Source organism: Carlito syrichta, unplaced genomic scaffold, assembly GCF_000164805.1.
Source record: "Carlito syrichta isolate Samal-C Ts95f unplaced genomic scaffold, Tarsius_syrichta-2.0.1 Scaffold316401, whole genome shotgun sequence".
NCBI lineage: Eukaryota > Metazoa > Chordata > Mammalia > Primates > Tarsiidae > Carlito > Carlito syrichta.
The window spans coordinates 32,108-58,533 of record NW_007260497.1 but is presented as its reverse complement, the minus strand read 5'-3'; the positions used below and the strand labels follow the sequence as shown (position 1 = coordinate 58,533).

The following is a 26,426-nucleotide window of genomic DNA, read 5'->3' as shown; positions in this document are numbered from 1 at the left end:
TGTGAAAGAAGGAAATAAAGGAACTATCCTAACAGGAATTAAAAACTGTTATCTGATTCATAATAAAAGTCACATCATTAATGATCAAGTGAAGTTCTGATCTATGTAGGCTAAAACTGAAAGAAGCTTCAATTTAATGAATATAGTTTATGAGCAGGTGAGAAATAGTTTTGCTATCACGGGAGGTGAGAAGTTAGCTTTTAAAAAAATAACATGGCAAGACTGTATTATGAACAAATCAGATATAATAGCATTGCATTTACTGGAAAAGTGTGGATTGAGATAGAACTTGTTTGTCAAATCATGACTGCATTGTGCCTATAACCTGGCCATAGATGCAAGAGTTCAGCCCAGATCAACAAAAGCATTCTGTGAGAACTGATTGGCTAGATGGAATTTCCAGTAAGATTATGGTGTACTTTATTATTTATAAATTGTAGCACACCCTTTATAATAGTAAAACTTATAATACATGCATATTCTTACATTTTTCTAGAGAGCCGGCTGTAAACTTACCAGCCCCACCAAGTGTGTGTGTATGTGTGTATGTGTGTGTGTGCACGTGCACGCGTGTGTTGTTATTCTCAGGTCAGTCCCCAAGAAGAGAATGAAGTCTAGCTAATATAAGTAGAAAGGGATTTATTGCAGGATATTAAATGACTCACAGACTTCCTGGGGGGAATCCTGCAGAAACAGTCTTTAGACTGAAAACAACTCCCAGACAGCTCCAGGTCAGAATCCAGGGCCAGTGCTGCAGGTGTGGCTGCCCCGCCCAGTTCAGGAAGCACAATGTGGACGCCTGGCCCTGCCAACACCAAGCCTTGTCTGTAGGCACCACATCGGCATAACGAGATGGCAGCCAGGGCCTTGGTGCAAGGCAGCTTGGGAAATGACGTGATCGGCTTCCAGTCTCTCTATAAAAGTGGTCAGTCCTCCACAGAAGGGTGGGGATGAGGACATCGCCTGCTGAGGGAGCAGAGTGGAGCCAAGCGCATAGCAGGACATGCCTAGGGTGTAGGACTGAAGAATCCTGATGGTCGTGTGAGGGGGAGAGGAGGTGGGCTGGGAGCCTGGAGGGAAGCTGTCAGGGGAGCCCGAATAATTGACAATACCCTCTCCTCCCTGAAGTCTCGTGTTGCCCAGGCTGGTCTGGAACTCCTAGGTTTAAGCAATCCTCCTGCTTCGACCTCCCAAGTGCTGGCATTACAGGCATGAGGCACGGCGCCCAGCTTTGGGGATGGTTCTTAATCTGTTTGCCTTCATTGCTTCATCTGTGAAATGGGAAATCAGCTTAGCAAATGCTTGCTCGGTTAACACACATCCTCCATTTCGGTGTTCTCAAAGTGTTGTGGCTGGACCAGCAGCCACAGCCTCGCTTGGGAACTCATCTTAAAATGTAAATTCTCGATCCACCCAAGAGCGGTGGAATACAAAACTACTGGGGGGCGGGGGAATGGCTCAATAATCTGTGCTTTAACGCGTCTTCCAGGTGTTTCTGATGCACACTGAAGTTGGAGAACCCCTGGCCTAAGGGAGGAATTTTCAAATTTTGGTCAAAAGGCAGATTCCTGTCTCATCCCAGAGACTGGTTCATCAACTCTGGGATGCACTTTGAGCAAGCGCTCAGGTGATTCTAATGCAAAAGTCTTGGACCTCTTGCCTAGAGAGAAGTCACAAAAGGGCAGCAGGTGGGGGACCATCGGCTAGCAGACGAGTCTGGACTGTTCCTTACAGTGTTTTATTAATATCTGATTTAACTGTTAAGATGAAGATTTTACATAAACATTCTGATTTCTGCTTTGAGAAGTCGGATCAGGCAATGGCAGGCTGTATCCTGGTGCGGGCCCTCTCTGGCTGGGTTGAAAAGCGCCTGGTCCCCTAGAGGGACTGCTCTTTTTCTCATTCTTGCTGGCTTTGAGTGTCTAGGAAGGAGACCCAGTTGTCCCGACTCCTGTAGTTAACTCATATTGCCGCTAGAGGGCAGAATCAGCAGTGGTGACTGGGCGCGCTTAGGCCCCGGGAAAGATTCCTGTGGGAATGGCGCAAACGTAGTGAACGCTCATAATCAACTCATTCCAAACCGTTTATCATTTGGGGACACATGGTGAAGCTGTTCTTTCCACAGATACAGACACAGATACAATTAAAGACCCACAGGAGACTTGCTAAGAGGAAACTGTGTTCCTGTGTGTTTCTCTGGTATCTGCAGTTCCTGATAAATGCTTGTTGAATGAATATTGAATAAAGCTCCAAGCACAATGTCTGACATGTCATAAGGGCTTATTAAATGTTTGCTCCCTTCTTCTCCTACCCCTTCAGCAGGACACGTCTTGAACCTTAGCCCTTTATAATGTGTCTTGTAGAGTTCTTACTGGAAAAGGATATTTTTTAAAAAACGATATAAAGGAAAAATGACATATCCTTCTTACCTGTCAGATTAGAAAAGATTAAAAGAATTATGGAAATCCAGTGTTGGCAATGATGTATTATAACGAACTTTGTTATTTATAAAGAGCAGTGTTACACTCACTATTGGAAAGTGTAAATTGAGTTAACCTTTTTGGAGGGCAGTTTGGCAATATGTATCAAAATGTAAAATACGCATACCTTGGTTGGCCATGGTAGCTCACACTTGTAATGCCAGCTCTTTCGGAGACCAAGACAAAAGGATAGCTTGAGGCCAGGAGTCCGAGACCAGCCTGGACAACATAGCAAGACTCTGTCTCTACAAAAAATAAAAAATTTAGCCAGGCATGGTGACATGTGCCTGTGTCCCAGCTACTCAGGAGACTGAGGTGGGAGGATCACTTGAGCCCAGGAGTTTGAGGCTGCAATGAACTACAATTGTGCACTCTAGCCAGCGCTACAAAGGGAGACCCTGCCTCTAAAATATATGTATGTGTATGCATGTGTGTGTGTGTGTGTGTGTGTGTGTGTGTGTGTGTGTGTATACTGTTAAGGAATTATTCCCAAGGAGACAGTCAAGCATGGGTATTATAATAGCACAAACAAGACGATACTGCAGTTTAAGCAACCCTCCAGTCTTAGAGGATTAACCAAACAGCATGCATTGCCTCATCACACTACTTGCCTTTAGTGAGTCATCAGAGAGGTCTTGCTCCTTATGGACATGCAGGGGCCTAGGCTACTGGAAACTCTGTCTTGGTCCAGGCTTCTGCGATCAACAGGATGGGAAAAGGGAACATTGAGAATCAAGCCCAGGGTTTGTTTTTTTTTGAGTTGGAGTCTCACTCTGTCGCCCAGGCTGGAGTGTAGTGGCACACTCCCGGCCACCGCAGCCTCGACCTGCTGGGCTCAGGCGATCCTTCTGCCTCAGTCTTCCAAGTAGCTGGAACTGCAGGCACATGCCACTACACCTGGCTAATTTTTTGATTTATTGTAGAGACGAGGGCTCACCAAGTTGCCCAGGCTGGTCTCGAACCTGTGGGCTCAGGCAATCCTCTCGCCTCGGCCTCCCAAAGTGCTGGGATTATAGGGTTGAGCCACCGCGCCCAGCCAAGCCCTGCTTTTAAAGTTTCCACCTAGAGTATCACACATTACTTGGCTAAGGAAATCTAGAAATTGACCAAAGCAAGTAAGAAGGTCATTCCTAATTTGAAGGATGAAAAAGCACACTTCTCTCCTACGCCTTGGGGGACAACATGAGTATCTGCTGCCTTTATGACTGCTATAGGAATTAGGATGTAGATACAAGAGTCTACAGCGTTCTCTGTGTCAGGTCACAGAAACCCAACTAGGGCTTAATAAGCAGTTGTTTATCTTTCCCACACAGTGGTCAGCCTAGAGCCAGGCAGGCAGGCCAGGCCCATAGCAGCTGTTCTAGAAAGTCATCAAGAGCCCAGGCTCCTCCTAGTTCCCCCACATCCTCCATCGCTTATGGCTTTCATCCTAATGGTCACGACATGGCTGTCCCACCTCTGCCATCATGTCTGAGTTTCAGGCAGTAGGAAGAAGGGAGACCAACAGCTTTCCTGGGAGTTTCAACCCACAGCCTTTTACTGATGTCTCATCAGCCAGAACTGTGTCGCTGCCACCTCACTGCAGGAGAATTTGGGAAAGTGGGAGATTTTTTTTTTTTTAATTGGGAACTTTACTTCCCTGAACAAACACAGAGTTATATATAATACCAATGAATTAGAAACAATCAAAAATGAATCTTCAAAAATACTTTTCATGGGGGGGCAAGATTAGCAGTAGTAGCTGGGGGAGAAGGGCACACCTCATCAGCGAGGAGACCTGCATAATGAACATCTGTATACCTAACCCTGAATTGTACCCCGCATCTTAAAAATAAAACATTTTAAAACAGAAAGAAAAAATATATTTTTCTTGAGATATAACATGCGTGCAGTAGATATTTCTTTTCTTTTCGAGTGGCGTCTCAGTCCGTTGCCCAGGCTGGAGTGTAGTGGCGTGCTCACGGCCACCCCTGATCTGCTGGGCTCAGGCCATCCTTCTGCCTCAGCCTTCCAAGTAGCTGAAACTATAGGTGCACACTACCATGCCCGGTTAGCTTTTTATTTATCGTAGAGACAAAGTCTCACCAAGTTGCCTAGGCTGGTCCCAAACCCGCAGGCTCAGGCAATCCACTCACCTCAGCCTCCCAAAGTGCTGGGATTACAGGCTGAGCCACTGAGTCTGGCCAGTAAATATTTCAAATATAAACTTTACAGCTTGATAAGTTTGTACACATATGTACCCCAGTATAATCACTGTTCAAATCAAGAGTAAGAACATTTCCAGTACTCCAGAAAGCTCCTTGGTGCCCCTCCCCAGACAAAATCCTCCCACAAAAGATACCACTTTTTTTGAACTGAAGTCTCATTCTGTCACCCAGGCTGGAGTGCAGTAGCACGATCACGGCTCACTGCAACCTCGACCTTCTGGGCTCAGGAGATCCTTCTGCCTCAGCCTCCCAAGTAGCTGGGACTACAGGCATATCCGCCATGCCCAGCTACTTTTTTTTATTTTTTGTAGAGATGAGGTCTCACTATGTTGCCCGGACTGGTCTCAAACTCCTGGGTTCAGGCAATTCTCTTGCCTTGGCTTCTCAAAGTGCTAGAATTACAGGCATGAGCCCATACCTGGTTAAGAATTACGGCTTTTTTTTTTTTTTTTTTTTTTTTTTTGAGTCAGAGTATCACTCTGTCTCTCAGGCTGGAGGCAGTGGCATGCTCACGGTCACTGCAGCCTTGACCTGCTGGGCTCAGGTGTTCCTTCTGCCTCAACCTTCCAAGTAGCTGAAACCTTACAGGTGGGCACCACCACACCCAGCTAATTAAAAAAAATTTATTGAAGAGACAAGGTCTTGCCAAATTGCCCAGGCTGATCTTGAATCCCTAGATTCAGGTAATCCTCTTGCCTCGGCCTCCCAAAGTGTGGGATTACAGGCATGAGTCACAATGCCCGGCCCAGATTCCTGCTGTTATGATTTATGTTATCAAATACTATTGCCCTTTTAAAAATTTCATATAAATGGAATTCAAAAGGTATGTACTCTTTATGTCTCACTTCTTTTGCGCAACTGAATATATGCTATTTTTTATTTTATAAATTATGATATACATAGAATAATATGTAACCATTAAAAATGATAATGTAGAACCATATTGTTTGGCATGAAAAATGTCTTTGATATAGTATTGAGTTTCTAAAAAGGTTACAAATGTGTTTTACATAAATGAACGAATTTATGAAAAATTGTATATACACATATTATATGTTCATAGAGAAAAGTTTGAAATAATATTCACCAATATGTTGCTATTAGTTATTTCTGGGTGTTAGTTTTAATCCAGTTTTAACTTTCTCTATGTTCGGTTTGGTTTGAAAATTTTTAAACTTTTAATTTTTGAATAACTGTAAATTTATATAAAAATTATAAGAACAGTGCAAAGAACTCTTGTATAACCTTAACTCAGATTACTAATTATTACTTGCCACATTTGCATTCGTGTACATATACCATATATATGTATATTTCCATGCCTGAATCATTTGAGAGTTAAATATCATTCATGATACTCATTGACCCCTGTATAATTAAGTGATTCTTTTCTTTTCTTTTGAGTCAGAATCTCACTCCATCGCCCAGGCTAGCGTACCTCTGCACGCTCACAGCCACCACAGCCTTGCTGGGCTCAGGCGATCCTTCTGCCTCAACCTTCCAAGTAGCTGGAATGACAGGCACGCACTACTGCGCTTGGCTAATTTTTTGATGTATTGTAAAGACAAGATCTTGCCAAGTTGCCCAGGCTGGTCTCGAACCCCTGGGCTCAAGCAGTTCTCTCACCTCGGCCTCCCAAAGTGCTGGGATTACAGGCATGAGCCACCGCACCTGGCCTTAGATAACAGTTTTATTCAAAAAACACAAAACAACCTGAAACCATTTGCATTAAGCAAATAAAAAGGGATAAGAGGCAATACAGAGAGTTTTTCTTCAAAGCCTGGCCTGCCTGGGGCCTCGGTGATGAGCCCTTCTGCTGTGTCCCTTTATGTGTCCAGGGCAGCTGTGAAGTCCTGCGCCTGATAGACCTTGGGAACTCCCCCTCCTACTACAAGTGGATCTGGCAGCATTTGGAACTGATAGCGGACAAGCCTCTGAAGACCTGCCTCAAGGGTAGGCTGCGTGGTCACCTCCAGCAGCAGGGGGCACGCGGGTCTGCCCTTTTTCCAATTCCCAGCCCCAAAGAATCTTAGCGATCTATTGTCAGGGGGGATATCTGATTTGATCCCTTCTGCCAACTGTGGACGCCTGGTCCAGAGGCCCTGCCCTCTTTTTCAGCCTCCTCCTTTTGAGCCTTCTCTTTTGCTCTCCAGGCTCTCCTGTGTTGCCATCTACTCATTGTCTCACACGTGTCAATACTCAGCAACAGAGGACTTCAGAGTTGGGATTCTAACCCAGGCCCAATTTATCCCAAAGCCCAGACTTCCTTCTCACATCTCCAGCCTTCCTCATTCTCATGTCCTGTTGTCGGACATAGAACCCATCAGACTGCAGCCTCTAGAGCTGGCCCAGATGATGACCAGGCGTCCTAATTCTAGGGTGTTGATTCCAGCCACAACTCCTTTGTTGTGATGAGTGGCATTTTCCTTTCTTTCACTTCTTCCTCCTCCAGAGATCTTTCTGTCTCGTTTGTTTAGGTCAAGAACTCCATCCCTCAACAGACATTGCAGGGGCTCCTTATCTCATGTGTGGAGTACTGATATGGTTCGCACCAATCCCACAGATTGTTGTCTGTGTATCCCGGGCCCTTCTCCCCAAGGATCATCTCACAGATGCCACTGGACCTCTTGTGATAACAGCTGAGGCCAGCACAGGGAGGCAGAGGAGGAGGGTGGGAAAAAGAGGTTGGAGCTAGACAGAGCTGGGTTTGAATCTCACTTATTAGCTGGGTAACTTTGGTGAGAACTTAAAGTCTCTGGGCTTGGTTTCTTCTTATCTGTCATGGGTCGTGTCCTGGTCAAGAGCAGAGGCTCAGGAGCCATTGTGTGAGTTTGAATACGGGGCCCTTCTCGTACTAGCAGTGTGATGCTGCACAAGTCACTCTGTGTCCCTGTGTACCAGTGCCCCCAGAATCTGTAAAATGTGGATAACGGTTCCTACCTCATAGAATTATACAGCATCAAGCAAATTAATCCATAAAACTCTTAGAACACTATCTAGATGCAGAGGTACATAGCATAGATGTTTGTTCTCATTATAGGCTACTGGGAAGGCTGACTGAGATCATGTACGCATGAGGCCTTGTAGCAGCTACTCAGTACCTGTACTCATGTCATTGCTTTTTTCTATCTTTTTTGCTGCCAGTCCACCAGAGAAAAAGCTGCATCTCACAAACTTTGATAAGTTGTATTTTCAGTTCGTTCAAAATATCTTTATATTTCTCTTTGATTTCTTCTTCTTTTTTTTGAGTTGGAGTCTCACTCTATTGCCCAGGCTAGAGTACAGTGGCATGCTCATGACCACCCAGTGTCAACCTGCTGGGCTCCGTCAATCCTTCCGCCTCAGCCTTCCAAGTAGCCAGAGCTACAGCCTTCCAAGTAGCAGGCTATCACACCCAACTAATTTTTCAATTTATTGTAGAGATGAGGTCTCACCAAGTTGTCCAGACTGGTCTTGAACCCGTGGCCTCAGGCAATCCCCTCACCTTGGCCTCCCAAAGTGCTGGGATTACAGGCTTGAGCTACCGTGCCTGGCCTGATTTCTTCTTTGATCCAGTGAATATTATGAAGGGTGTTGGCTGGGTGAGGTGGCTCATGTCTGTAATCCTAGCACTCTGGAAGGCTGAGGACAGAGGATTGCTTGAGCCCAGGATTTAGAGACCAGCCTAGGCAACACGGTGAGACTTTGTCTCTACCAAAAAAAAAAAAAAAATTAGCTGGGCATGGTGCCATATGCCTGTAGTCTCAGCTACTAGGGAGACTGAGGTGGAAGGATCGCCTGAATCCAGAAGGTCAAAGCTGTGCTGAGCTGTGATCATGCCACTGCACTCCAGCCTGGGTGACAGAGTGAGATAAAAAAAAGTGGGGGGTGTGCTATTAGTTTCCAAACGTTTGGTGATTATCCAGTTATTTTTCTGTTGTTGATTTTTAAGATAATATACTTTGTATGATTTGAATCCTCTTAAAGGCAACTTGTTTTAGGCCTAGGATACAGTATATCTTGGTAAACATTCCATGCACATTTGAAAAGGACAGGCCATTGTTGGGTGCAATGTTCTATGAATGTTAATCAGATGAAGTTGGTTGATAGTGTTGATCAAGTCATCTATAGTCTTTTTTTAATAATATCAATTCCTTCAGTTTACCCTTTCCTTTTTCTTTTTACAAACCCTTGTGGTCGTCTATATTCTTACTGATTTTCTGTCTACTTGCTCTATCAATTGTTAATAGAGAGGATGGTTAAAAGCTCCAACTACAATTGTAGATACATTTTTCTCCTTGCGCTTCTATCAATTTTTGCTTTATGTATTTTGAAGCTCTCTTTTTAAGTACACAGATGCTTAGGATTTAAACTCTTTATCATTATGAAATGAACTTCTCTGGCCCTGGTAATATTCCTTGCTGTAAGCCCATTTCTTTTTTTTTTGTTGTTCTTTTTTTTGAGTTGGAGTCTCACTCTGTCACCCAGACTGGAGCACAGTGGCTGCTCCCGGCCACCGCAGCCTCGACCTGCTGGGCTCCGGCGATCCTTCCGCCTCAGCCTTCCAAGTAGCCGGAACTACAGGCATGCGGTACCACGCCCAGCTGATTTTTTTATTTATTGTAGAGATGAGGTCTCACTGCCCAGGCGGGTCTCGAACCTGTGGGCTCAGGCAATCCACTCACCTCAGCCTCCCAAATGCACGGGATTACAGGCTGAGCCACCGAGCCCAGCTGCCCATTTCTTATGATATTAATTTAGCCACTACTTTTAATTTAATTTAGTTTCCTTTTGATTAGTATTAGTTTGGTATTTTTTTCATCCATTTACATTTATCCTATTTGTGTCTTTATATTTAAAGTGGATTTCTTAAAGGTAGCATATAGTTGGGTCTTGCCTTTTATTTTATTTTTTAAATTTTTTTAACAACTTTTAAATTTTTTTATTTTAAAATTGTGGGGTACAATTCAGGGTGAGGTATACAAATATTCATTGTGCAGGTACCCTTGTTGATGAGGTGTACCCCCCCTTCCCCAGGCAGATCTTGACTACTGTCAATTCCACCTCCCACCCCACCTCCTCCTGCGGTTTCCTGCTACTGTCAATCCTTTTCTTACAGTATTATAGTAGTTGTTCATGGTCTACCCATGAGTGAGAATATGTGATACTTAGTTCTCTGTTTCTGTGAAAGATCACTCAGTATTATAGATTCTAATTCCATCCAGGTTGCTGCGAAGTTCAGGATTTTGTTCTTCTTTATGGCTGCATAATATTCCATTGTGTATATGTACCACATTTTAAAAAAATTCAGTCCTCTTTTGATGGGCAGCATGGTTGGTTCCATGTTCTTGCTATTGTGAACAAGGCTGCGATAAACATACGTGTGCAGGTATGGGTCTTGCCTTTTTAAAAAATTATAATCTGGCTGGGAGCAGTGGCTCAAGCCTGCAGTCCCAGCACTTTGGGAGACCGAGGTGAGAGGGCTGCCTGAGCCCACAGGTTCGAGACCAGCCTAGGCAACATGGTGAGACCTCTTCTCTATAATAAGTCAAAAAATTAGCCAAGCGTTGCAGGGGTCCAGCCCCACAAGGTCGTGAGGTTTCCTGAAGGAGAGATGGCTAGGCGAAAGACGAAAACATTATACTTGGACACCTGCTTCCTGAACAGATGACCTTTAATGTTAGCTAAGGGAAGGTTTTTATACCATTTGTAAAGGGGCAAGACAAAGAAAATTCCTTCACGTACATATTCTCTAAAAGTTACCACCATCTAGTGGTCTTAGCAACAAACAAGCCAAGAACCCTATAAACATTCAGACAATGAGTCTTATTCATAAAGCCAAAAATGATAGTTTTAGTCCAAAGTCCCGAGTTACAGTCCTTGAACTGTTTCCAGAAAGTTTCCAAGTGCAAAGTTCTTCATGTAGCAGTAGTTTTCCCATCTGGGGCTTCTTTGACCTTCAAAGCTTTGTAATCGCCTCTTTTGTCCAGGTGTCTTCGTTACTTTTCTCTTATCCTGCAGTGTTTATTTCTAAAGAGAACTCCAAAGAAGTTTTTAGTAATGTTTCCTAGGCCCCCAAGGTTGCTTTCTGTCTTTAGCTAATTTATCATAAAAGTGTCTGATTAGTATATTATGAGTTCAGTGAAAACCCACTCTATAAATGTTAACTTAGAGTTTTAACTATTGAATTAAGTAAAAACCTTAACGATAATCTTTATCCTAAGTCAGTGAAAACAGTGTTATAAATCACCTACATAACTGCTAGATAAGTGTTAGAACTTATAATGAATTCATAATGAACTTACTATAAACTTGTGCTTCTAAAAAACCTTATGTCTAAGCACTAAACCGCATAATTCTAAATCAAATAAGGAGTGAATATACTTATATCATTTTTTACTCAAGCAATATCTAGTAACTTATAACCAAGTGAAAGAAAGCATTCTTGATGTGCTTCAGAGTTTAACCCTTGCATATGTTAGAAAGGCCAAGTGGCATAGTGGGAAAATGGAAAGATGAACCATGACATTCTCAGGTTAGCTGTGAGTACTTCGCATAAACATGCCATTTTCTTCTTCCACAACTACACAGAATTTCTTCAGCCATACCAACAGCAAAGAAGGAAGATAGAAGGGCCTCAGCTGCCCGGACTCGCTTTGCGGCCGGGGGTCCTCAGCGCACCTGGACTTTGTCAATCAGGTGGGCTTCCAAGGCTGGCTCCCAACATCTCCCCCTTTTTTGTTTTTTAATACAAAGCCGTGAAATTCCGTGCTTAGTCAAGAGATGTTATTGTTCAATGATTTGAAGATTACTGGAAGTAAGCATAATAATAACAACAAAATTATTCCTCCACAAATTCCCACATTGATTAATATAGACAATAATGATTTTTTGATTGACAAATGAAGAAAAATTGTTGAAGATTTACTGAGCCAATTGGATGGACTCAAATTGTTTTTCAGTCGAATTAATGTCCTGTATTTTTTGATGAAGTTTAGAAAGGTTTATGCTTAGATTCGAATGATTCCAAATCCCAAGGATATGGTTTTTTATTTTGTATCAAGTATGGATGGATTTAATTATCTGTAAGGGAGTAACACAAATTCATTTAAACTCTGAATGGCATCACAGAGCCAATTTTATTTTCAAGGTTACAAGTTCTTGTCCTATAATCAAAATAACCTCTTCTAATGCATTAACTTTACTTTCTAATTTTTGGTTAATAATTTCTTGAGCTGCTAAAGCTAATGAGACATTTTTGGATAACTGATCTGTAAATGTAACAGTATGTACTTCTTTAGTTAAAGTTATGGCTGAAACCAAAATTGAAGTAGCAATGGCTATCAAAGCTGTAATACCTAAAATTAAAGTTGCTATAAATCTTTTTGGCCTTGACAACAATGAGTTAACCTCATATCTAAACACTAAACTATATACATCATACCAAAGAGATGGAAGATTTACAGGAACCATCAAAGAAGAAGACTGTTTAAGAATCATAAATTCTCTGTGTGAATTAGAAAAAGTAAGACAATTAGTTAATTTACAATTTATGCAAGTAGTTTGATTTTTTAGGTAAACTAAAATATATTGGAGGAGAACTAGAACAACCTAAAAAGAATAATTATGATTAATTACAGTTTTGACCCATGATGAAAAAAGAGTGGGACCTTTTAATAAAGAGGAAAGATTAGTAAAAACAGTAATAATCTTAGTATCCCATGTAACAGACTGGAACACTGGAGGGTTTGGGATATAAGCCCAATAAGATTTTTTTTGAATAAATGCAACCCACCTGGCTTGCTATAATAGCCAGTATAGCAATAAAAACAGCAGAGAGAGTCAGAGAAGTAATTTGAAATAGAACCAAGTCCTCTGTGTCACGTGTCAGCACCTTTAGCTGTCCCCAAGTTGGTGGTTTGTAGACTCTCGTGGAAGCAGCAGCCTCTCAGGAGCAAGATGTTTTAGTTGAGGAACGAGAGTTTCTTTTTCCTTGTTGTCAGCTGAGTTTAGGCGGTTTTGTTTCTGCTTTTGGGAGCCCAAATGGGTGAAGTAAACTTTGGGCATTCTGCTGATAAAGGGCATGGGAAGCGTTAGCTGCTAGTGAAGGAAAAGCAAAAAATTACATAGCCTCGTTAGTAAGAGCATTGCCTTTAGATAATGGACCAAGGAAGGGTAGAATGAGTATGAATAATGAGTAGCATAAACAGGTTCTATACTAGCACAAATGTGTAATTGAATGGTTTATAAAAGAACAATTATGTTAGTGGGGGAGAAGGAAGAGACAGCATGAAGACTAGCAGTTTTTAAATGACACAGTACACCCGTAACATAATGTTAGTGTCGAGATTAAAAATTTTTTTGTAAAGACCTGACAAGCTGCAAACAGCTTAACTCATTGAGTGGAATTATAATCTGTTTGAAAACAAGAAGTTAACACCATTAATAACAATAACCGCTGTTTCAGAAGAGGAGCCATCTGTAAAAACCAAGCTAGTATTTTGTAGAGGTTGAGCACTGGTAACGTGAAGAAAGATAAAAGAATGATTTTTTTTTGCAAAAGTAAAAAGTAGAGAAGGAGGATAGTGGGAGTCCACTTGCCCAGTAAAGTGGGCTACAGCTAACTGCCACACAGGGCACGTTCTACAAAGCCAAGTTGTCTGAGGAGCAGTGTAAGGTATTACAGTCAGGTGGGCCTCCAAGGTTGGCTCCCAACAAGGCGTGATAGCACGTGCCTGTAGTTCTGACTACTTGGAATGCTGAGGCAGAGGGAACGCTGGAGCCCAGCAGGTCGATAACTGGGGTGGCTATGAGCATGCCACTGCACTCCAGCCTGGGCACTGGAATGAGACTCCAACTCAAAAAAAAAAAATTCCAATCTGACAATCTCTGTATTATTATTGAGATGTCTAAGCCATTTACATTTAATGTTATTATTGACTATGGTTGGATTTAAATCTACCATCTTGCTATTTTTTTCTATTTGTCTCATTTGTTCCCTTTCTCTCTCTTTTTATTTGCCTTTGGATTATTTATTTTGTATAATTCCATTTTCTTTTCTTTTTTTTTTTTTTATTTGAGTTGGAGTCTCATTCTGTCACCCAGACTGGAGTGCAGTGGCCGCTCTGGGCCACTGCAGTCTCAGCCTGCTGGGCTCCGGTGATCCTTCTGCCTCAACCTTCCAAGTAGCTGGAACTACAGGTGTGTGCTACCACACCCGGCTGATTCCATTTTATTTTCTTTGTTGGCTTATTAACTATCTCTTTGTATTATTTTAGTGGTTGCCTTATGATTTATTGTACGGTAAATCCCTCACATACAACTGAGTTCCATTTTGAGAGTGTGTTTGTAAGTTCGATTTGTTTGTAATTCAACAAAGTTAGTCTAGGTACTTAACAAAATCAGCAATATAGTACTGTACTGTAATAGGTTTATAATGCTTTTCACATAAATCATAACATAAAAAACAAACACAAAAAATAAAACATTTAAAATCTTACAGTAAACTACCTTGACATCCTGGGCTTGAAATAAAGATACTGTACTACTGTACTCTATATAGTACTCTACAATAAACAAAAGCATAACCACTTTGGAGAGGATGCACACACATGACAATGTATGACAGACATGTGAGCTAACATATGATTTGACATGTGAATGCATGTTTGCATCTTTGAAAGTTTGCAACTTGAAGGTTCGTATGTAGGGGACTTTTGTATATAACTTTAAATTGTCATAGTCTACTTTTAAGTGATATTATACCATTTCATGTATAGAATCAGAATCTTTTTACTTTTTTTGAGTTGGAATCTCACTCTGGTCATCCAGGCCGGAGTGCAGTGGCACGCTCATGGCCACTGCAGCCTCGACCTGCTGGGTTCAGGTGATCCTTCTTCCTCAGCTTTCCAAGTAGCTGGAACTACAGGCACGTGCTACCATGCCCAGCTAATGTTTTGATTTATTGTAGAGACAAGGTCTCACCAAGTTGCCCAGGCTAGCCTCAAACCCCTGAGCTCAGGCAGTCTTCTCGCTTCAGCCTTCCAAAGTGCTAGGATTATAGTTGTGAGCCACCGCACCCAACTTTAGAACCAGAACCTTATTAACACTATACTTCCAGCCGGGCTCAGTGGCTCAGCCTGTAATCCGGTGCTTTGGGAGGCTGAGGTGAATGGATTGCCTGAGCCCGTGGGTTCAAGGCACGCCTGGGCAACTTGGTGAGACCTCATCTCTACAATATATCAAAAAATTAGCCGGCCATGGTAGCACGCACCTATAGTTCCAGCTACTTGGAAGGCTGAAGCGAAAAGATCACTGGGGCCCAGCAGGTCGAGGCTGCGGTGGCCGGGAGCGTGCCACTGCACTCCAGTCTGGGCGACAGAGTAAGACTCCAACTCAAAAAAAAAGCAAAACAAAAAGAAAACAAAAACACAGTATACTTCCATTTCTTGCCTCCCAAAGATTATATTATTGTCATATATTACACTTTCACATATCTTAAAAACCTTATAATGTATGGTTATTACTTTTGCTTTAACAGTCAATTATCTTTTTAATATATTTAAATAATAATAAGCAAAGTCTTATTGGGTTGACGCATAAGTTTGTAGCATTTGTTTTTGGCATGGCAACACTGCAGTGTTGTGAGTTTATCTTTTGTCATTTCTCATTTGGAGTGACAGGCTTGCATTTTTCAGAATTAAAGAAAGTTAGTGCTATTTATGGCCTAAAGAAGATGGAATGTCAAGTGGGAAAAAAAAGAACACTTGGCACATATTCTTCTTTTTGAGCTTAACAGAGGAGTAAAGGCAGCAGAGGCAGCTTGAAACATTTGTGACATGTACGGGAAGAATGCCATTGGGGAAAACGTGGCAAGAAAATGGTTTTGTCATTTCAAAGAGGGCTGCTTTGACCTGAGTGATTCTCCATGTTCAGCAAGACCATTGGGATTTGATGAAGACTGTTTAGATGCCTGATGATCCCATGATGATCCATGTCTGTCAACCCAAGAATTGGCATATGTGATGAGTTGTGACCTATCAAGCATCATACAACATTTGCATTCCATGGACAAGCTGAAAAACACTATGGACTTATGCATCAAGTCAATATATTAGTGGATAGTTACTATTTCTGATGTTCTTCATTCTGTTGTGTAGATACATATTTTCATCTATTACCATTTCCTTCTGCTCAAAGTACTTATTTTTACATTTTTTTGTGTTTAGATCTGTTGGTGATTAATTCTTTAAGATTTTCTGTACCTAAAAATTATTTTGTCTTCATTCTTGAAACAAATGTTTCATTGGATATAGAATTCTGGGTTAGCTTTTTTTTTCTTCAGTACTGTAAAGATGTTGCATTAAAGTTTGTCTTCTGGCTTGCTTTGTTTTCAACAAGAAGTCTGCTAACATCCTTATTTTTTTATAACTTCATTGTCTAACTTTGCATATCCTTTGTACACAATGTACTATTTTACTCTAGCTGGTTTTTAAATTTCTATCAATTGTGTTAAGAAATTTGGTTATGCTGTACATTGGTATCATTTTTGTCATGTTTCTGTGGTTGGGGTTCATTTAGTGTCTTGGATCCCTGGGTTTATATTTTTAAAATCAGACTTGGAATTTTTCAGCCATTATTTTTTGAAACATTTTTCTATCTCCTCTTCTTCTCCACTTTGGAGACTCCAATTACATGAATAATTGTTTCATAGTCCACTGATGCTCTGTTCACATTTTTGCCTTTTTTTCTCTCCCGTTTTGGATAGTTTCTGTTGCTGTGTGTTCAAGTTTGCAAATTCTTCTGCATTGTCTAATATGTGATTGATTCCATCTAGTGTATTTTTCATTTCAGACACTGTAGTTTTTATATCTCAAAGTTTGATTTGGGTCTTTTTTATAATTTCAACATGTCTATTTAAAATACACACTATTTCTTCTTTGAAGTATAGTTATAACAGCTGTATCAGTGTCTCTATGTACTAAATCAGTCTAGTGTCATTTCTGAGTCAGTTTTAATTCATTGTTTCATGATATGGTTCACATCAGTCTCATGATATGGTTCATGGTTTCCTTCTTTTTTTGCAAGCTTGGTGATCCTTCCTTCCTTCCTTCCTTCCTTCTTTCTTTCTTTCTTTCTTTCTTTCTCTGCCCCCTCAGGCCTTCCAAAGCCTCACCTAAGGACTCTCAGGTCTACCCTCTTTACTCTTCTCTGCTGTCTTGTGGCTGTAGGGGTTCACATTTAAGTGCTTCCATTTCCAAAGCAGTTGTGCAACTGCATGTGCCTAAATTCACGGAAGGGCAGCCCACCCCCTCCCTTATTACTTATAGATCCCCCTGGAGCCTCCCACTATCCTCCCTCTGTTTATTGTAGATCCCCTGGACCCCACCCCCCCTCCCTCTTTATTTCATCCAGATCCCCTAGACCCAGTCCACTCCCCTCCCTCAATTTATTCTAGATTCCCTGGACCCCACTCTCTCTCTTCCCTCTATTTCTTCTAGATGCCCTGGACCCCACCAAAGCCCCTCTCTCTATTTCTTCCAGATTCCCTGGTGGTTTTATTTTTAATGAGTTGAGGGTCTCACTCTATCACCCAGACTGGAGTGCAGTGGCATGATCATAGCTCACTGTACCTCCAACTACTGGGCTCAAATGATCCTACCTCCTCAGCCTCCTGAGTAGCTGGGACTACAGGTGTGTGTCACTGTGCCCGGCTATTAAAAAAATTTTTTTTTGTAGAGACATGATCTTACTATGTGTCCCAGGCTGGTCTCGGATGCCTGGGCTCAAGCAATTCTCCTACCTCAGCCTCCCAAAGTGCTGGAATTACAGTCATGAGCCACCATGCCTGGCTCCAGGCTTGGTAATGTTTTGTTTTTTTTTTGAGTTGGGGTCTCACTCTGTCGCCCAGACTGGAGTGCAGTGGCCGCTCCTGGCCACCACAGCCTTGACCTGCTGGGCTCCGGTGATCCTTCCGCCTCAGCCTTCCAAGTAGCTGGAACTACAGGTGGGTGCTACCACGCCCGGCTCATTTTTGGATTTATTGTGGAGATGAAGTCTCGCTGCCCAGGCGAGTCTCGAACCCACGGGCTCAGGCAATCCGCTCACCTCTGCCTCCCAAAGGCGTGGGATTACAGGCTGAGCCACTGAGCCCGGCGTGGCTTGGTAATTTTTAATAAGATGCTAGAAAATGTGAATTCTGGATGCTGCATTTTTATTACTATAAATATTCCTGAACTTTGGTCTAGAATGTAGTTAATTAAGTTACTTGGAAATATTTTGATCTTTTTCAAGGCTATCTTTTAAGTTTTGTTAGATGGGATCACAGCAATGTTTATTCTAAAGCTTTTTTTTTTTTCTGTTCATGAGGTAAAACCATTCTGAATATTCCGCAGTGCTCCCATGACTTGGGTGGTTTTCTATGCTAGTTATTGGGAACAGTACCCTTTTTTAGTCTGGTATGAGTTTTGATTATGTATCCCTCTAATCATTTTGATATGATTCATTTCCAAGTCTTGGGAAGTATAGCAGTGTCTATTCCTGGGCAACACATTGCCCAAAACTTATTACTTTTTTTTTTTTTGAGTTGGAGTCTCACTCTGTCACCCAGGCTGGAGTGCAGTGGCACACTCACAGCCATCCCAGCGTCGACCTGTTAGGCTCCAGTGATCCTTACACCTCAGCCTTCCAAGTAGCCGGAATTACAGGCACGTGCTACCATGCGTAGCTAATTTTTTTATTTATTGTAGAGATGAGGTCTCACCATGTTGCCCAGGCTGGTTTTGAGCCCCAGGGCTCAGGTAATCCTCTTGTCTCGGTCTCCCAAAGTGCTAGGATTACAGGCTTGAGCCACTGGGCCTGGCTAAAACTTTAAGGAACCAACATTATCTCTCAATTTCTGTGGTCAGAAATTTGGGCACAGCTTAGCTTGGTGATTCTGGTTCAAGATCTTTCATGAAGTTACAGTTGTTGGTCAAGGTTGTGGTCTCATCTGAAGTCCCAACTGGGAGATCCACTTCCAAGCTCACTTACAATGGCTGTTAGCAAGACTTAGTCTCTGGCCTCAGGCCTCATGGGCATCTCTTCAGGGTTGTTTCATGACATGGTAGCTTGCTTCCCCATGAATAGAGAGAACAACAGAGAGCATGCCCAAAGTGGAAGCCACAGTCTTTTTATAACCTAATATCAGAAGTAACATTCTGTTGCTTCTGCTGTATTCTATTTGTTATAAATGAACCCAGGCAAGGCTCGGTGGCTCAGCCTGTAATCCCAGCACTTTGGGAGGCTGAAGCGAGTGGACTGCCTGAACCCATGGGTTCAAGACCAGCCCAGGCAATTTGGCAAGACCTCGTCTCTTTGATAAAAATAAAAAAATTAACTGAGCATGGTAGCGTGTGCCTGTAGTTCTGGTTGCTTGGAAGGCTGAGGCAGAAGGATCACCAGAGCCCAGCAGGTTGTTGCTGGGGTAGCCGTGAATGTGCCACTGCACTCCAGCCTGGGCAATGGAGTGAGACACCAACTCAAAAAAATGAAATAAGTGAGCCCAACCCACACTTAATGGAAGGATATTTCACAAGTGTGTGCTTACCAGGAGGTAGGGAGCACTGGGGGTCATCTTAGATGCTGCCAGCCACTGGTTATTTTCTAACACACATGTGCTGATTAATACTTGGCTGAGCCTCTAGAAAACCCTCTGCAAGTCTTTGGAGTTCTGTCTTTGCAGAGCTCTCTTCTCTTTGGTACCCTGCTTTGTGAACTCGTGCCTTGCCTTCCCCTGACTCTGTCTTCAGCTCACCAATTCAAGATTGCTGGGCTCTACCTGGGAATCCCCCTCCTTACACCACAACCCAGACAATTTCTGGGCAGTAAGCTGGGGCAACAGCAGAGTTCACCTCATTTGTTTTCTCTCTTGCAAGGATGTTTGTTCTTCATCGCCTGATGTTCAATGTCTTAAAAACCCTTTTTCATACATTTTGTCCACTATTTTAGTTGTTTTAGGTAGAAGGGAAAATCCAGTCCCTCTTATCTCATCTTGCCTGGAAGCAGAAGTCTATAACTAATTGCCTTTTACAGATATTTTGAGTTCTGTACAATTTTTTTTTTTTTGGAGTTGGAGTCTTACTCTGTCGCCCAGACTGGAGTGCAGTACACGCTCCTGGCCACCACAACCTTGACCTGCTGAGCTCCAGTGATCCTTCCACCTCAGCCTTCCAAGTAGTTGGAACCACAGGTGTGTGCTACTACGCCCGTCTATTTTTTTGATTTATTGTAGATATGAGGTCTCGCCAAGTTGCCTGGGTGGGTCTCGAACCTGCTCAGGCAGTCCACTCACCTCGGCCTCCCAAAGTGCTAGGATTACAGGCTGAGCCACCAAGTCCGGCCTCCAATTTTTCACTATCCAAATTTTTACCCTACTGTGATGAATTTCCTGATGTGTTTATCTTTGTATCCTGTACAAGGAAATGTATTAGACAAATTCTTAAAATTGCTGGATCAAGTAGTTGACCCAGTGCATACTGGCTATGTACATTAAAAATATTAATAGATATTGTTGAAATGCCTTTCCAAAAGAGTTTTTTAAAGCCAGGCCCACTCCTTGTGGAGTTTGGATTTTTTTTTCATTAAGATTAATTTTAATAGTTGATTCTAACACTGAGGATCTTGTACTTATTTATTTATTTATTTGAGTCAGAATCTCACTTTGTCTCCCAGGCTGGATTATGGTGGCTCGCTCACAGACACCGCACCTTCAACCTGCTAGACTCAGGTAATCCCTCCACTCAGCCTTCCAAGTAGCTGGAACTACAGGTACATGCCACCATGCCAGTTAATTTTTTTATTTATTGTAGAGACAAGTTCTCACCAAGTTGCTCAGGCTGGTCTCGAATCCCTGGATGCAGGGAATCCTCTCACCTTGATCTTCCAACGTTCTGGAATTTCAGGCATGAGCCATGGTGTCCAGCTTGGGAATCTCTCTTAAATCAGTGTTATTGAGGTATACTTTTTATACAGTAGAATGCACACATTTCACGTGTGTAGTGCAATGAATTTTGACACATTTGTACCTCTGTAACCACCACAATCAAGTTATAGAACATTTCTATCACCCCAAAAATTCCTTTTGACCCTTCCCAGTCAATCTTTACCTCTGATCCCTGCCCCAGGCAACCACTGATCTGCTTTCTATCATTATAGGTTAGATCTGTTTTCCTATGATTTCATATAAATGGACTCATACTCTATGGACTCTTTTGTGTCCGGCTTCTTTTACTTAACATGTTGAGTAGTTGGTTTGCTCCTTCTTATTTCTGAGTTGTATTTCCTTGGAGTATTTTTGTTTGTTTGTTTGTTTGTTTTTGGTTTTGATTTTGAGTCAGAATCTCACTATTTTGCCTGGGCTGGTCCTGAACACCTAGGCTGAAGCAATCCTCCTGCTTCAGCCTCCTGAATAGCTGAGACTACAGGTGTGTGTCTTGGAGATCTTTTTAATGACTCTTGTAGAGGGCCTATTATATGCCAGCACTGTGCTAGGCATATCACATGCTTTGTCTGTAATTCTTTTATCTTTCTTTCTTTCTTTTTTTCCTGAGTTGGAGTCTCACTCTGTCACCCAGGCTAGAGTGCAGTGGCACACTCACAGCCACCACAGTCTTGACCTGCTGGGCTCAGGTGATCCTTCTGCCTCAGTCTTTCAAGTAGCTGGAACTACAGGTGCATGCCACCATGCCCAGCTCATTTTTTGATTTATTGTAGAGATGAGATCTCGCCAAGTTGCCCAAGCTGGTCTTGAACCCGTGGGCTCAGACAATCCTCTCACCTCGGCCTCCCAAATTGCTAGGATTATAGGCGTTAGCCCCGCGCCTGGCCTTTTGTCTGTAATTCCTACAGTAGTCCTGTTAGGGCTCCAATAATCCCATGACTCATCCATGCTTCTATGGCTAGTCACCCCTGCCCCAACTTGAAAGCCCTGATAAATGTGATATGTTAATGGAATGATACGGGGTTTGAATCAAATAGATGAGTTCAAATTCAAGTTTCAACCCTTTTCTGGGTGACTTGAACTCTCTGCTGTTCATCTTATCTCTTAAAGTAGGGCTCAGAGCTCTTGTCTGGAGTAATGGATGTAAAGACTCTAGCACGGGGCCCACCACACAGGGACAGCATGTGGGGCCACAGTGTTTTTCTTATCATTCCTTCTTTTTATTTTCATTTTTTTGAGTTGGAGTCTCAGTCTATTTCCAGGCTGGAGTGTAGTGGCACACTTCTGGCCACCACAGCCTCGACCTGCTGGACTCAAGCAATCCTTCCGCCTCAGCCTTCCAAGTAGCTGGAACTACAGGCATGCGCTACCATGCCCAGCTAGTTTTTTGATTTATTGTAGAGACAAAGTCTCACCATATTGCCTAGGCTGGTTTCGAACCCTCAGGCTCAGGCAGTCCTCTCGCCTTGGCCTTCCAAAATGCTGGGATTACAGACTTGAGCCACCGCACCCGGCCTCTTCATTCCTTCTTAAGTCCCCATGGGTCAGATTATCCAGGCAGGTTCCTGTGATAGACTTTCACTGCCACCACCATCACCATAACTGTCATCTATGCAAGGACCCATTTGTGTGTTTTCCTGTGCTTTCTCTAACAGAATCCTCTCCTATGGAGAGGTTTAAGGAATTTCAGATCAAGTCATATCCTCTACAGGACTTCAGTGCTTTGAAACTTCTGCATCTCCAGAAAGCTTGGGAACAACGGGAGACGAGCCTCAGTCAGAACGTCAAAACCTCAGGGAATAGTCTCCCAAAGCTGTTGGGCCCGAAGATCAAGTAAGCTCAGATTGTGCTTGAAAAGGCAGACATTTCTAATATGGCAGATATGGCAGAATGTCAGGATGCTGAGGAGGGAGCAGAGTGGCAGACTCAGCTCAGCCCCAAGGGGTTGGGTGTGTGTGTAAGGGCAGCTTGGGGAGGCCCTGGGTCTCATATGTAGAACCGCATTCTCTGTTTCTAAGTCAGAGGGGCACTTTGGGAGGTCAACTACTTCTTTTCTGGGGGCCTCAGTAACCCATTAAGGAAGAAAGGGCAGGACAGATCTTCTGGCTCTGACATTCTGTTGGTCTGTGTGGTTGCTGGACCCTTTGACTCTAAGCATCTTCAGAAAGTTCCACCCATCTAAGGAACAGAGTTACAGTGTGACAGAGAAGAGCCTAGGCTTCTTGGCCACTGATTTTAGCTCTGTGTCTCTGGGCAAGGGACTTGACCCCTCTAAGCCTTATTTGTCTGTTGATAATAGTGTCTCAGTCTTAGGGTTATTGTTGCAAGCTAGCAATTAAGTGAGATAACGATAATTAGAGTGAACACAGAAAACTTCTAGCTGGGTGTGGTGGTGGATGCCTGTAGTCCCAGCTACTTGAGAGACTGAGGCAGGAGGATCTCTTGAGCCCAGGAGTTCAAGCTATGCCACTGCACCCCAGCTTGGGTGACAGAGCAAGACACTGTCTCTTAAAGAGAGACAGAGAGAGAGAGAGAGAGAGAGAGAGAGAGAGACAGAGACAGAGACAGAGACAGAGACAGAGACAGAGAGACAGAGCAAGACACTGTCTCTTAGAGAGAGAGAAAGAATACTTTTTTCTATGCCTGGTAATAAATGATCTAACTTAATGTTTACAATTGTCCTATGATTAAGTACTATTATAATCATTCCCATTTTTTCAGGTAAGAAAACCAACGTACAGAGAGAGATTGTTTGTTCAAGGTCACATGGGTAGAAAATGGCAGAGCCAGGATTCAACCCCAAGCAGCTTGTTAATGCTCAGTCTTGTCTGATGTGACTGTCACAGCGGGTATGAGGTGGACACACATTGAGGGCTGAGCTTTTGCCTTTTCTGAAGAGGTTGAGAGCAAAACAGGACACTTGTGGGGACCGGGCTAGAATTAGCTCAGTGCTGGGCCCAGACAGCATGGCTCCTTCCCCCCATTTCGTTTGCAACTGAGGTATTGTCAGGGGGTCACAATCCCCATGTTGCCTCAAGGGGCATTGGCTTGAGTCCTTTGCCTGCTTATATATCCAAGCTTCTCACCTCCGTGGTGAGCATCCTAAGGCTTCTGAGTTGTTTTTTCTTCTGATGGATATTCATTCCAAGGAATTCAGTGCTTAAGATCCCAGTCCCTGTTCTTCCGAAGGTAAAGATGGAACAGACCCAGTTTCTCTGCTGTGAATGAAGAAGGGAGAGGGGATGGGCTGGTCCCAGGGGTGAAAAATAAAGGACATGTTGGGCCTGTGTCATTCCCGTGGGTGGGAATGGAAACCTGTGGTGATTATGAGCTGGCAGAGTCCAGCTGCATTCTCAGCTGCCAGGTAATCTTTTCCCTACTTTGAATCCAAACAGCATAGCCTGTCTCTTCCTTCCACCTAGACAGAGACCACAGAAAGCACAGCAATTTGCCTGTGTAAAATTAACTCAAATATGAACAACGTACAGAGTCTTCCGACCACCCAAGGAAACCTATCTCTGTAAACAAGCAAATGAGCCATGTCTTCTCTGCCTTTCTGTCAAAAGAGGCCCAACTTCTGCTGTGTCCCCAGGGGTACTTGCTCTTTGTCAAAGCAATCTGTTCTGTTTTCAGACATTTCTGACCGCTAGGAATTCCTTCCTCATGTTGGGCGAAGATGGGCCAGCCTGGACTTCTTACCCACCAGGCCTGGCTCTGCCCCTTCCTCCATAACACAGCCTTTAGGTATTTAAAGAGGTCAGCTCTCCTTCCTCTCTTCCTATTCCGTGTCTCCAGTTCCCCACAGTGGGAGTCAGTCTCCCCAGGGCTTCATTTTGAGTTTTTTTGCCTTCTGGGAAAGTGTGAATTCTCCAGAGAGGGGCGCTCTCAACATGCAGCAGAGTGAGAGCTGATTATCAGGGCTTCACAGCTGGCTGTGTTGCAGAGTTCTCTTTAACAAGCTGTCACATTTCAGATCCAGGCAGGCTCATTCAATCAAATGTTCCATGATCAATACCAAGTTTGGAGAGCTCCCCAAGGAGGCTGCAGTGGGGGCTTACATGAAGGTCCACACTGTGGAGCAAGGAGAAATTGTGGTAAGTGTGCCAAGAGCTTTCTTCATAGTATAGTGTGTAACATGAATAGACTGAAGTTCTGAGTAAGGAGAAGAGAGGTTCAAAAAACACCCCCTTCACATTTGATGATATCAGAGAGTAGTGTTGATTTGGAAAGATATGATGAGGCTGTTGTGGCTATGTTTTATTTTTATTTTTTTGAGTTGGAATCTCACTCTGTCTCCCAGGCTGGAGTGCAGTGGCCGCTCCCGGCCACCGCAACCCAACCTGCTGGGCTCCGGTGATCCTTCTGCCTCAACCTTCCAAGTAGTTGGAGCTACAGGTGCACACCCCCACGTCCAGCTAATTTTTTGATTTATTGTAGAGACGAGGTCTCACCAAGTTGCCCAGGCTAGTCTTGAATCCCTGGGCTCAAGCAATCCTCTCACGTCTGCCTCCCAAAGTGCTAAGGTTATAGGCTTGAGCCACCGAGCCTGGCCTTCAATATTTTTAAAATGTCAGTTTTCCTCAACTTGATATGTAAATTCAGTGTTATTCTAATCAAAATCTCAGTAAGTTATTTGTGAATATTGACAAACTGATTCTGAAGTTTATATGGCAAAGCAGATGAATAAAGAAATTGTGGTATATCTACATAGTGAAATATTATTCAGCTATAAAAAGAAATGAGCTATCAAGTCATGAAAAGACATGGAGTTACTTTAAATGAATATTTATTTATTTATTTATTTATTTGGAGTCTCACTCTGTCACCCAGGCTGGAGTGCAATAGCATGCTCACGGCCACCCCAGCGTCGACCTGCCGGGCTCTGGCAATCCTTCTACCTCAGCCTTCCAAGTAACCAGAACTACAGGTGCATGCTACCACTCCCAGCTAATTTTTTATTTTTTATTTGTTTATTTATTTTTGAGTTGGAGTCTCACTTTGTCGCCCAGAATGGAGTGCAGTGGCCGCTCCCGGCCACCGCAGCCGCGACCTGCTGGGCTCCGGCGATCCTTCTGCGTCAGCCTTCCAAGTAGCCGGAACTACAGGTGCGCGCTACCATGCCCGGCTAATTTTTGGATTTATTGTAGAGATGAGGTCTCGCCAAGTTGCCCAGGCGGTCTCGAACCCACGGGCTCAGGCAATCCACTCGCCTCGGCCTCCCAAAGCGCGGGATTATAGGCTGAGCCACCGAGCCCAGCATAATTTTTTATTGTTTGTAGAGATGAGGTCTCACCAAGTTGCCTGGGCTGATCTCCAACCCGCGGGCTCAGGCAATCCACTTACCTCAGCCTCCCAAAGTACTGGGATTATAGACTGAGCCACTGAGCCACTGAGCCCAGCCTAAATATTTCTAAGTGAAAGAATTCAATATGAAAAGGCTAAATAATGTATGATTCTGACTCCATGACACTCTGGAAAAGATAAAACTATGGAGATAGTAAAATGATCTGTGATTGCCAGAGGTTTGGAGTTCAGGGACTGGGATGGATAGGTAAAGTACAGGAGATTTTTAGGGCAGTAAAATTATGATACTCTAATGGTGACACAGAACATCAAGCATTTGCAAAACCTATAGAATTTTACAGCAAAAATGAGACATGAGACTGGAGGCGAGAGGGACTGCATGTGAACACTGTGCTCTGCTGATACAGTTGTTTCCCAGGAGTGTGTGAATTGACAGTCCTGACACTGCTGTGCACGTAGACTGGAATGGATCACTTA

The 26,426-nt window shown here is 43.2% G+C and overlaps 1 protein-coding gene across 1 annotated transcript in view; it reads left to right on the top strand.

Annotated features, from left to right (window-relative positions):
* CNBD2 (cyclic nucleotide binding domain containing 2) overlaps nt 1-26,426 on the top strand; it is a 67,128-nt gene that overhangs the window by 24,609 nt on the left and 16,093 nt on the right. The window contains exons 8-10 of the mRNA XM_008074339.2: nt 6,526-6,640; nt 22,301-22,478; nt 24,619-24,739. Coding sequence (XP_008072530.1) covers nt 6,526-6,640; nt 22,301-22,478; nt 24,619-24,739 — 414 coding nt within the window. The remainder of the gene's footprint in view (nt 1-6,525; nt 6,641-22,300; nt 22,479-24,618; nt 24,740-26,426) is intronic.